This window comes from Lathyrus oleraceus, chromosome 3 (genome assembly GCF_024323335.1).
Source record: "Lathyrus oleraceus cultivar Zhongwan6 chromosome 3, CAAS_Psat_ZW6_1.0, whole genome shotgun sequence".
NCBI classification, from domain to species: Eukaryota; Viridiplantae; Streptophyta; class Magnoliopsida; order Fabales; family Fabaceae; genus Lathyrus; species Lathyrus oleraceus.
In genome coordinates this window covers 75,783,300-75,796,416 of record NC_066581.1, presented here as the reverse complement: position 1 = coordinate 75,796,416, position 13,117 = coordinate 75,783,300, and the positions used below count along the sequence as shown (strand labels likewise).

Genomic DNA, 13,117 nt, shown 5'->3' with positions numbered 1-13,117 from the left:
AGAATGTATTTTCTTTCATATATATTTGTACACTAACACCACTTGAATTGACATATTCTCTTATGTATTGTACTCAGACGTCAAATGGATTGACGTCTCCTTCATGTTAAAATGTTTTTTATTCGAAAGTGGATTATTTTGAAAAATAAATAAAAAAGTGAATTAATTTAGGTGTTTATTTGAAAAAATAAATTATTTAAATAAAAATTTCTAAAAAATCAAAACATTTATCATTCAATTTTAATTCACCAAAATCACTTTTTTTGAGCACCACACAAACACAATACAAGCATATTATCCACTTGTTTATCTAAATTCTTGCTTCTTCTTCTTTTAACGTTTAATGAATAGACAAATTAATCCGTCGCAATCGCAACAAAGGACAAGTAGTGAAGTTGCATTTTAACAGAAAACCACACCGCACGATCTCAGTTTCACCGATCAAATGGCCACCGTAATCGACGGCAAAGCCGTTGCACAAACTATCCGATCTGAAATCGCCGACGAGGTTCGTCTTCTCTCACAAAAGTACGGCAAGGTATGTAACTCCATCCCACCACTCCTTATTTTCCTATTTTCTCGCGATATATTGCCAATTAATCGCTAAATTCTCATCATCATCATCATAATCACGTTAAGTGTTGTAGGTTCCTGGACTTGCAGTGGTGATAGTAGGAAACAGAAAGGACTCTCAAAGCTACGTTGGAATGAAGAGAAAAGCGTGTGCTGAATTGGGAATCAAATCCTTCGATATCGACCTTCCAGAGGATGCTTCTGAAGCTGAAATTATAAAAAATGTTCACGAATTGAACGCTAACCCCGATGTACATGGTTTGTCAGTTATTATTAACTACTCTTTTTTTTCGTTCTTATGCTGTTTTCAGAATTCCTCAATTAATAGCTTTATATTCATCATGTATGTGATATGAATCACAAACACTTACACGCCAGTCATGATTTAGGCTTTGTTTGGATTCCATTTCATTTAATCACTTACCACCATATTTCTTCCCCTCTGATTTGGACGAAATGAAAAGTTTGCCTTGTTTCGTCCTAAAATTTCCAAACTATGGAATGAAATCTTCATTCCGCTCTACCTATTCCACTCTGCTCTACTCCATTTCGCTCCGTTTATTTTATTATATCCAAACATAGCCTTAAGAAATGAAATTGAATATACCACATATTGGTACACACCTTTGATCATAAGTGTTGATGCTGTATAAGTATGATTTAGTTTATAAATGAAATTGGTAAAGATAAAGATCAAATTATGCCGAAAATACAGGTGTTGTTATTTAAAGGCTTTTGGCTTGTTGTGTTGTTATATCTTCAGGTATATTGGTTCAACTTCCATTGCCTAAGCACGTAAATGAAGAGAAAGTTTTGACTGAAATCAGCATTTCAAAGGATGTAGATGGCTTCCATCCTTTGAACATTGGCAAGCTTGCAATGAAAGGAAGAGACCCTTTGTTTCTTCCATGCACTCCCAAGGTAAATACTCTTGATTCTGATTTATCTTTGAAAGAACTCAATTGTGTTAGTAAGACAATGATTCCATGAATTCTGCACACCTATTTTTTTAAATATGAAGTATACATAAAATATGTTTAAAAAGATGGTTTTGATGTTTGGACTAGTTAAATTATAGGGTATATGTTCTTAAAAGATGTTGAGAAATATGATTTTGAGTTTTGGATTGGTTAAATTACTACTAGGGGATAAAAAATTGGCAAATCTATTCAAATATATTGGTTTATTTTTTAGACAAACTAACATGTCGTTGATTTATAGTTTTTATAAAGGTGTTGGTAATTTTCTATTGACTGAAATCTGGTGTGAAATTTTTATTGGTGGCGGCAATTTTTATTTTTATTGGTCTAAAGCACAATTTTTAAGTATGAGATAGCTTCAGCTGAGACATTGGTGTTTGATGTGAGATTCTTATCCTACTCATGCTTAGAGTAATTTATATCAGAAATATTTGCAAATTTATGAGTTGGATAAGAATGAGAAAAAAAAAAGATTTGCACAAAGAAATAGTAAGATACAACCATCTGTTATCCCCTAAAACCTGGGGGAAGATTGTTGCAGTTTATGATTTCGCTAGTCTTGAATTTAACAGTTCATGCTGATCAAGGACATAAAGTTACAAGTTAAGCTTTTGAATTATTTTCTTGATATCGTGTATCTTAATTACATATGCTACATGTATGCAGGCATGTCTTGAACTATTATCACGAAGTGGTGTAAGTATAAAGGGAAAAAAGGCTGTTGTGGTTGGCAGAAGCAACATAGTTGGATTACCAGCTTCCTTGCTTCTTTTGAAAGCAGATGCTACAGTTACCATTGTTCATTCACACACAAGTCAACCAGAAAATATCATACGTGAAGCAGATATTGTTATTGCAGCAGCAGGACAGGCAAAGATGGTAACTAGCTTAACAAATTTTACTTTATCTTCATATCTATTATGCATCTATGTGCAATTTTTGTCAACTTTCAAATTTAGATGGTTCTTCCCTTGATCCTAGTTTTTAACTCAGTTGATGCTCTCAGAACTCCCCAACACTTTTAAACTTAAAAGATATTTCCTTTAACGACATTGGTATACAATACCAGTCTGCAAACAATTTTGAAAAGAAATTGTTGTTCAGGGCCCCACACTCCATCAAATATATCTACGGATCATCGTCTTCACTGATATAAAGTTCGTTTAATTCATAATATTATATTTTACTTTGTTTCTAGATCAAGGGAAGCTGGATAAAACCTGGAGCTGCAGTGATAGATGTTGGCACAAATTCTGTGGATGACCCAACTAGGAAATCAGGTTATAGACTTGTTGGAGATGTAGATTTTGAGGAAGCATCTAAAGTTGCTGGTTGGATTACTCCTGTTCCTGGTGGTGTGGGTCCAATGACAGTCACAATGTTGCTGAAGAATACTTTGGAGGGCGCTAAACGCACCATTGAGCAGAATAACTAAATATTCCTTTAGTTTTAATAAAAAGGAAGTTACTCTTCGTTTGAGAATCAGTTTTTGCTGATAGATTAATGTATCTTTATAAAACCGTAAGAATTGGTATTGAAAGTTGGTTTTGGTTCTTCTCGTTCATTATTTTAGTTTCTCCCCCTTATAGTTACCCTGTTCTCTTTCTTGTAGACTTATATTGGAATGCCGTCAAGTCTGGTAAGGCTTCAAATAGTACACCAAAATAAGGGAACTATTATGATGTTAATGTCAAAATTTCAATCCTCATTAAGCCAATTTTTCCCTCCCCTCTACTATGCTTGCAACTTCAATGTTATACCAAAAAAAATTGGGTTTGCATTCTAGTTGTAAAAAGAGAATGAGTATGCGACTATGTTTTGGTTTAATTAACTTTTGGGAGGGTAAAATTGATTATAAAATTGTGTTTTGGTTTAATTAACTTTTGGGAGGGTAAAATTGATTATAAAATTGTGTTTTGGTTTAATTAACTTTTGGGAGGGTAAAATTGATTATAAAATTGTAGAATTAGTTTTGATGTGTTTAGATATTTTTGAAAATAATTGATTTTACTTTCATAATTGATTTTTATTGGTGTTTTTACCTCTACTTTAATTTATATGAATGCAATCAAAAGTAAATTATGTTATATTCAATTCATTCTAAATAAATATTTAAAAAAACAATTAAACAAAATGTATAGATGACTACCGTTACTTAATTTTATTAAATTGATTTTCTTAAAAATAAATTTATTTGTGTTTGGATATATTTTAAAAATGAAAACTTTCAGATTATTAGTAAATAATAAACACATCGTAAGATCGGAATCAGGTAGCTCTGTTTGGTACCTTAAAATCCTGACCGTCCATTTCTACAGTTGAAATTCGGCAATAACCGAATGGTTAAGATTGTGACAGCGTTTGGATAATAGAAAGAACAAAACAACATTAACAAAACAAGATATGAAACATGGTGGCAATGGCCATGCTTGCAGCACAACAGTTCCTGTTCTTCTCATCACAATCAAATTCCAGAATCTCAACGACAACAACAAGACCATGTCTTCCCCTTCCTCAATTCACCTCCATTCTACTACGTTCACGCAACTCTAAGATTCAGTTTCCACTCATTTCATGTTCTTCTTCACAAACCCCAGAAACTCAAACTCAAACTGCTGAATCTTGTGTCAATTTGGGTCTTCAACTCTTCTCCAAAGGAAAGGTATAGTTTATTATCTTCCAAATTTTATTTATAGTATTCAAACAATGATGTTTAAGTTGATTCTTTTTTTTTTGTTGTTGTGGATTCTTCAGGTTAAAGATGCTTTGACTCAGTTTGAAACAGCGATTTCTTTGAATCCAAATCCTGTAGAGGCCCAAGCTGCTTTCTATAACAAAGCTTGCTGTCATGCATACAGGTATAATACTCTATCCATCCAACATTTAAGTCACTTTAACACATTAGATACCAATTAAGAAACACAGTTAATTTTGTTGATTTTTATGAACATTATTAGTTAGTAATTTACAAAATTACTCTTCATTAATGATACAAGGATAATAAATACTTATAAAAGGTCACTTTTTTTTTGCTAGAATAACTTATATTGTGGATGGAGGTGGTATTAATACCATCTTTGTTACAATGAATGAATGTGGATTCAATAGTTTTCACTTTTTGGTAAGTAATTAATAATTCCACTGGTTTCACAAGTTTCTTGAAACTGCTCCTATACTAGTCTGCATTTTATGGCATTTGAGTTTGTCATTATGATTTCCATTGCTTTCATAAATTACTAAGTTTATGAGTAGAAATTATGTTTGTGGGCACTGAGTTTAGTCTATGAAATTTGAGTTTGAGATCATAGCATCCTACAAATCACGCGGTGAAAATAGAAAACGATGGAGAACATATCTTGAGTATGTAATACAAAATGATGGAGAAATAGAAGGAGATGTAAATCATCGAATTCAAGTTGGATGGCTATAATAGAGGAGGGCTTCAGGAATTTTATGTGACACAAAGGTACCGTTCAAGCTGAATGGAAAATTTTATTGGACTGCGGTAAGAATTGCGATGTTGTACCGGACAAAATGTTGGACGGTTAAGAATCACGAGATAACATTAGGATGTTGCATTAAGTGTAGCAGAGATTAGGATGTTGCGTTGGATGTGTGGTACGACTAGACATGATAACTAGACTTACTTAGTTTGAGCTAATAGAGAGAAGACCTTTAGATTTTGTGGTAAGAAGGGTATATCAGATGGAGAGAAGTCAAACAACTAGAGGTAGAAGAAGATCTAGAAAAACTATAAGAGAAGTTATTAAGAAAGATCTCAATACTAACAATTTGAATAGAAGCATGATTCTGAATACAACATTATAACGAAAGTTGATTCATGTAGCCGACTCCACTTAATGAGAATGAGATAATGCTTGGTTGTTGTTGTTGTATGATAGTTGTTCTAGTTCATTCAGATTGAACAAATTACTTGAGTTGTGGGATTTTATACTGTGAGATGGTAAGGTGAAGAACTTGGTGAGTTTTCATTCATAATTCTGCGAAGTTTATAGGTGTTTTTGGCAAGGGCACTCAAACATTATTAAGTTTTCTCTATTGCCTGAACTTTCTAGATATGATAAATGATAGTATAAATAAAATCAATTGATTTTACACAAGAAGCTGGTTTGCATAAGCTTCTGTTTTTTCATTTTTCTTTCTAACTTGGATGTTGTTTGGTGATTATTTTCATGCAGAGGAGAGGGAAAGAAAGCTGCTGAATGTCTTCGCACTGCTTTAAGAGAATACAGTCTAAAATTTGGCACAATTCTCAATGATCCAGACTTGGCCTCCTTCAGAGCTTTGCCTGAATTCAAAGAACTACAAGAAGAGGTTTTCTAATTAGTTCCCAAGGATTTTGTATTTACTAAGTTCTACCATCTTTATGTGCTTTATTTTAGTCGTCAAGAACTACATTGTTTCTTAATGCTTTTCTGCCACATAACCAGGCGAGGCTGGGTGGGGAAGATGTCGGCTCCAGTTTTCGAAGAGATTTAAAACTTATCAGTGAAGTTCAAGCACCGTTTCGTGGGATTAGGAGATTCTTTTACGTTGCATTTACAGTTTCTGCAGGAATATCATTGTTGTTTAATGTACCAAGGATATTGCGTGTAATTCAAGGCGGTGACGGTGCTCCTGATCTCTTGGAAACCGCTGGCAATGCTGCCGTTAACATTGGAGGTGAAAGTGACCTATTTAACTTCCTGATAAAACAATTCAGGTTCAGTTTATACATTTGTTAAGCTTAGTGTCTTACTCTTTGTGTATGTTTTTACGTATTCTCGTGTCCGTGATTTTCATTATAAGGCGATTTCTGTGTAAAAACCTTAAAAAAAAAAACACCTTCCACATTGCTTCAATAAACAACTAAGCAATGGAATCAACAATGTGCAGGTATTGTTGTTTTTGTGGCATTATTCCTTTGGGAGAATAAAAAAGAGGAGGAACAGCTTGCGCTAATATCCCGAAATGAGACACTATCAAGGTTGCCTTTGCGCCTGTCAACTAATCGCGTAGTTGAACTCGTGCAGCTAAGGGACATAGTTAGACCGGTTAGTATAATAAACATTCCTCCCCGTCTGCTCTTTATCTTGGCATTGTGAATGTTCTGTGTTTAACTCAGGTTTGGACTTTAGGTTATAATAGCTGGGAAAAAAGAATCGGTGACTTCGGCTTTGCAAAGAGCAGATAGATTTCGCACTGATCTCGTTAGACGCGGTGTTTTGTTAGTTCCTGTCATCTGGGGAGAAGGTACAGAAACCAAAGTTAAAAAGAAAGGTTTTAGCCCTCGACCGAAGGCTGCTAAGGGACTTCCATCCATTGGAGTAAGATTTGATATAACCATGCACCTTCATGAACCCTTTTCTTTTATCCAAAGCTTTTGTTTCTTTGGCGAAACGAAAAGTAACCATAGAATTTTGCTAGGAAGATTTTGAGAAGCGGACACAGTCCGTAACTGCACAATCAAAACTGAAAGCTGAAGTTAGGTTCAAGGCTGAGGTTGTATCGCCAGCCGAATGGGAACGGTACTTAGTTCCGATATCTTGTTTATACAAATGAATTACCTAGTCATCAACATATTGAAAGCGAGGATTGATGTCAACAAAGAATCGCTAATATGTGCTAACTTAACTAGGTGGATAAGAGATCAGCAGAAGTCTGAAGGAGTTCCAGTTGGCGAAGACGTGTACATAATACTGCGCCTAGACGGGCGAGTTCGACGATCAGGGAAAGTAAGTGCAATTTCATATTCCGCCACTATCAGCAAACTGCATATACTAATAGATGATAATGCATTTGCAGGGTATACCTGACTGGGAGAAAATTGCGCTGGAGCTGCCGCCGATGGATGCAATTCTAAGCAAACTGGAAAGATGACAAGTAGTATTACGTTACATACTATTCTCCTAGAATTTGGAGGGTGCAGTTTTATTTATTTTACTATTTCACGTTGCAATTTTTGTCTGTGCCATTAAACTATGGGATGTACATTCACTCCTCTACTTTCACATCAATAGACAATTGCAAAGTAAATGTTACAACTGAGATAGAAAATTACAATTGCAACACAGTACATTCACCCTTATCCTGCGTCTGTTACCTCCATCTCTTATACTAGCCTAAAATCGGATTTATTTGGAGATTCCAATTCATTTGAGAGAAAGATTACCTCTACTAGAACTCTTAGGGTGAAAATATATTCTAGTTGAAGGTGATATTGAATGGTGAAATGCAGTCTGAAACATTTAGAGAAATCACAGGTAATTATAGAGATTAATTTTTTTACCACCAACCAATCATAATAACCATAGCGGTTCAATTGTTATAAATGTATGACTTGCTAACTAATTAGGAAACGGACCTTCTTAACGGGTTGTTGGTAACTGAAGATCTAATGGCAAACTCTGGAATAGTCCTTTGCTCTTGTTGGATGGTGGGAGGTTTATTTGCAATAAATTTGCCGTTCAATTTAATGATGGTTGTGAGGTTTATGTTACAATCATAATTATATGTATCTAAACTTGTCCTTTAGTCTTTAGGTCGAAGCCCTGTAAACTTTTATAAGGGGGATTTTTTATTTCATCCTATAGGATGAAAAAACACCATATTAAAAATTCAAAATGTTTATAGATTATGGATATGTATCTCCGGACATATCTTGTCTTAAGTCAAAATATTAACTGATTTGGTGATGCATCTTCGAAAATTTTCAAAATAAATCCCATGCACCCATCTCTGAAAGGTCCATTTTAAACATTTATTGATCCGGAGATGTATCTCCGTTTAATGCATCTTTGTTTAAGATTTACGGAGATTCATTTCGATAATCTATCAAAATAATGCAAGTAGAGTTAGTTTTTTATTACTCAGATGAAAATGACGATTTATAAATATTAAGGCTGTTGTTATGTGATGAGCATTAAACCATACAATCGATATATCAAAAATGACATATAAATCCAGATGGTCAAAATAAGTCATCAATAGATACATACTTAAGTCGAAATAAAGAATATAGTCGAAATAAGTCAAAATAAAATACAATGAATAATAAATCTAAAGTACAAATACTATCAACTACTGCGTATGCCAGACTAGAGCTCATCGGCCTCCCCTGCCATTGTCCTCCGTTGTCTCCGGTATATTAGTGTCTCTTGTCTCTCCGTCATAATTGCATCTAGGACCTCCCTCACCTCAGAACCATCAGAAAAGATACCTCTATTAATGCATGTCTGCGTAATCTCCACAAACACATCATGAGCATGATATAATTGTGTCTGCTCCTCCTCTAGTATCTCCTGATGACGCACTCATGAGGAAATGTCAGACGTGAATTGCAAGTCAATCATCCCAAGTATAACACTATGTCGTCAAATGGTCGCATCTCACGGTGATCGACATGGTTGTTAAAGTGCATATTCTCAACTATCAAGAGGTCAAGATACACTTGAAACAACTCTATCGCCTGGTTCCCTCTGAGTAGGGAAAATGTAGAAGCACACGACATATTCTTAGTATAGTCGGTACACGTGACCAACCGGAGATGCGTGGGAAGTGTTGGAGGATCCAAGTCTGAAAAGTGTTGGAACACATGAATCATTAGTAAGGGCGTTGCAAAAATGTAATGAAAAGACCAATTAATATTACCGTCAAGAGTGTGATGCTGCATGTCACATGCTTCGTCTTCCACCTACAACCCTCGGATAAGTTAGAGTACAAGTAGACCAAACAAGCGTCCCCCAATTGTACTCATGGATCCGCTCAAAGTCGTCGAAGTATCGTAGGTAGACGACATCCACATAAGTGACACTCTTGTCCATAAAAATCATAGTGTCAACCAAATATAACATGTATGCTCTCATATCATACAGTCTATGAAGCTCCACCTTCTCATCATCACCTTTAGCCTACTCTGCTCTAAGAAGCTCATCGGCATATACCTTTTTCAGGAATTCAAACCTAACATAAGCTCCTATATTTTTCTCAACTCATTCAAGGCAGCCTCTAGGTCAACTCTGAGATAGTCTATCATCAACTTGAGTGCCTAATTTTTGCTAATCCTCCCATGATCTAGAAATTTCCCCTAATTAGAAGATGCAGCAAACACGACACGTCGTCGAGTGTGATAGACATCGCACCAAGTGGTAGATGAAATAATGAGGTCTTAGTGTTCCGTCTCTCCACAAATGCATTAAGCATCCCGTGGTTGACCATAACATAATTGGTCTCGCATAAGTCCTTCATCCCAGATAGGAACAAAGTAGTCTGAAACCACTCATCATTAGGCTGATGCAAGTGAGTAATCTTTTGTCCATGATAAATGAATTTCAACGGATTACGGTCCTACAAAAAAAAATCAATGTCAGAAACTTTTAATATAATAATAAGCGGAATTTAAAAAGAACGCATCTAACTAATTTTACCTCTTCGTCTCAGATATGTCTGACAGTATGGTCCGAGTAAAGAGGCAGCAATGACAACTCTAGAGGGTCTCCTCCAAACATCTGAGGTGGAACTGAATCATCAGCATGAGGTCCCTCTGGTGCCTGGGGTGACACTGGTGTCTCAAGTACCTCCAATGACTCGGGTACCTCTGGCGTCTGAATATGTGAAACCTGACGCCTACGGGAAGATGAAGGCAGTGATGCGCCACTAGGTGACACCTGTCTTCTACGGGGAAGAAGAAGGTTGAGATACATGAGCCCCAAAAGTTGACGTCTCAGCATGAACTGGGTTAAGGGGAACAAGAGCCTCTAAAACCTGACTCTTTTCCCTCCGGACAAATGCATGTTGTGTCATCCTCTCAGGCCTCACTTTGTCGTCTCTATCATCTATAATGCATGTAAGTAAACTAGACAAGTGTCACGCAATTACTACACGCAACCCTATAAGCAAGAAAAGGAATAAAAAACATACAGATAAATTGCGGAGATGCATCTCCGGTTCCTGAGAATCCAAACATTGAAAAATTACGGAGATCTCCGGAATTTCCTACAACCTTCAGCTACGTCAATAACGACAATGTAAACTTCCAAACCCCCAAAAATAATGCATCAAACGTTACTTTTAACCATCAAACAAATTTTTCATTGTGTATAAATTATCAATCTTGACAAAACCATCTATTTCATAACCTAATCATCAATTTCTACAAATTTATACAAAAACTCGAAAAAGATTACAAAAATAAAAACTTACAAATTGAGAGTTTACTTCAGTGTTGCATAATCTCTTTGATGTACTTGATGTTGATGGAAGAAGCTTTGAACTTGGTTTGATTGATTTTGAGAGAATGTGAGGTGAAAGGATTTGAGAAAGTTTGAGTTATTTTTTTAGAAGTGAGGAAGGAGTAGGGGTTCTGACGCGTTTTAGAACAAATAGCTTCCAGAGATACATCTCTGTAGTTTTTTCACACTAAGTCAGACTTCTATTAACTTAGAGCGCGTCCGAAGATGCATCTCTGAAATCTAGGGGAATTTTTATATTTTCATGCGATGCCCTAATAATACATTGGATGCGTTAAGAATTCCCTTTTTAAGGGATACATGTCTCAGAGGACAAAGGACAGTTGTCAATAAATCAAGTTGTCAACATGTCAATCAACCTTCTTATCTAACAGGTCATGGTGGTTGGGCAACCTCAATGTGATACGTCTTTTTAACAAGTGTATCTCCTGAATAACCTATGTCAATCAGACTCGCGTAATCTAGACTTAAGTGGGTTGGACATCATCCAAGATCGAAACACAAAAAACTCTAAAATTATTCTGTGATGTGAGACCGTTTAAATTTATTTACATCCGCACAATGATACCTTTGTTAAACCACCCCACCCCTGAATCATGATTATGATAATCCCTTGGATTACTCAAATAATTAAAATAAAAGTAAATAAACCTTAAACATTCAAGCTATAATAGTAATGTTTGGTCTATGTTGTTCTGTTAATTTTCCCTCTGAAGAAACTTGGCATGGATAATAAGCACATGCCACAAGGTACTCCTTCGAGAAGCTAGTTCTCAATGTCAATTGGCCAGTGGAATCAGGGATAAAAAAACACTCTTAGTGGACAACATGAATTCAAACCCAACATCAAGTTTTTTAAGGGCTCAGACACAAACACAATTTTGAATTAGACATTTGAGTAACTCATACATATTAAACTTTCATTATCAACTTTCAGTTAATGCTTTGAATCTGAACCTAGTATCATCCATGCCCCTTCATTCTCAACATCATTTTCTTGGTAGGTTTTGTACTCTTGTCTTTTACCAAACATTCTTCTCAGTAATTATAGCACATTTGAACTTGTAAATCTACCTATGTGGAATATCAACTTTCTCCATTTGTTGATTTTTGTTATCTAATACTTGATAAACAAGTTACTCACCCACTCTCAATCCTCGAGTTAGCTTCTTCTATAAAATGGTGGAAATAACATGAATGAAGACTTGAAAGCATAAACAAGAATAAGAGCACCTTCACCATATTCACCACCTTCCTCACATAAACAATGTCAAATGCTTCTTCTCTCCTACTAACTCTCTACTTGTTTATGGTTTCCATGTTCATCTTTTCGACCACCACAAACAGCGCAACAGACGAGCACCGTCTAAGGTGGGAGACGACAACGACAACACCAGCATGCCAAGGCTCCGTAGAAGAGTGCATAGAAGAAAATGAGTTCGGGATGGACTTTGAGTCTCACCGGCGTATCCTAGCAACGACAAAGTATATAAGCTACAGAGCACTGCAGAGAAACACTGTGCCATGCTCTCATAAGGGTGCATCCTATTACAACTGCAAGCCAGGTGCAGAAGCTAATCCTTACACCCGAGGCTGCACCACCATTACCCGTTGCCGTAATAGCTCTTAGAAGAAGCTTAACTTTCTTTCTATGATTCCTCTATAGACTATAGTTACCATGATTTCAGGTTATGTATCTTTTACTTCTTATGGTGTTTGTTCCCTCCTTTGATTTCTGAATGTTTATGTAAACTTAACTGATGTATGGGAGCAATGTATTGAATAGTAGAGATCAAGAAATATTAACTTATGATGTATAAATGTCTAATTATGCCGTTAATTCTAAAAAGTGTATTTCTATAAACTCAACTGTGGAGCTATCCATCTTATACTATTTAATTATTGTAATGTTATATATAAACGTTGTTAAGTTATTTAGTAATTTTTAATGTTAAAATGAAAGATAATTTTATAATTTTAATATTTATTTAATGATTATTTCACTAACTACAAATGTATTTTTTTCAATCATATAAATGTTTTTGAGATGGGTATTTGGGAGACTTCACCTTCTCCGACCTCCAAAATTTTAAATTTATTAAATTTTCTACTTTGTAATTTTAATATTTATTTAATAAAATATTATTTATTTTACAATTATTTTATATATAAAAATTATTAAGTCATTTAACGTGTCCTAAAATGAGAGATAATATTATCATTTTAACATTTAATTAATAAAAATATTATTTATTTTACGATTATTCCATTAACTAACTATTTTAAATTTATTAAATTTTGCACTTTATAATTTTG

At 35.0% G+C, this 13,117-nt stretch overlaps 2 protein-coding genes across 3 annotated transcripts; both read left to right on the top strand.

The window, feature by feature from the left end:
• Positions 1–261: 261 nt before the first annotated feature.
• On the top strand, positions 262–3,117 carry LOC127132689 (bifunctional protein FolD 2). Its single transcript, XM_051061652.1, has 5 exons — positions 262–538; positions 648–831; positions 1,337–1,494; positions 2,220–2,432; positions 2,752–3,117. The coding sequence occupies exons 1-5, from the start codon at positions 446–448 to the stop codon at positions 2,986–2,988; spliced, it is 885 nt and encodes a 294-aa protein (XP_050917609.1). The 5' UTR covers positions 262–445; the 3' UTR covers positions 2,989–3,117.
• Positions 3,118–3,909: 792 nt separating this feature from the next.
• LOC127132687 (protein LOW PSII ACCUMULATION 1, chloroplastic) lies at positions 3,910–7,641 on the top strand. Of its 2 annotated transcripts, XM_051061651.1 has the most exons (9): positions 3,912–4,215; positions 4,308–4,411; positions 5,753–5,888; positions 6,005–6,236; positions 6,450–6,607; positions 6,692–6,880; positions 6,981–7,081; positions 7,192–7,288; positions 7,359–7,641. In XM_051061651.1, the coding sequence occupies exons 1-9, from the start codon at positions 3,964–3,966 to the stop codon at positions 7,431–7,433; spliced, it is 1,344 nt and encodes a 447-aa protein (XP_050917608.1). In that variant the 5' UTR covers positions 3,912–3,963; the 3' UTR covers positions 7,434–7,641. The 2 variants fall into 2 exon arrangements, 1 of the variants encoding a protein (XP_050917608.1); XR_007806798.1 differs by lacking the exon at positions 7,359–7,641 and having other exon boundaries at positions 3,910–4,215; positions 6,985–7,081; positions 7,192–7,290.
• The last annotated feature ends 5,476 nt before the right edge of the window (positions 7,642–13,117 follow it).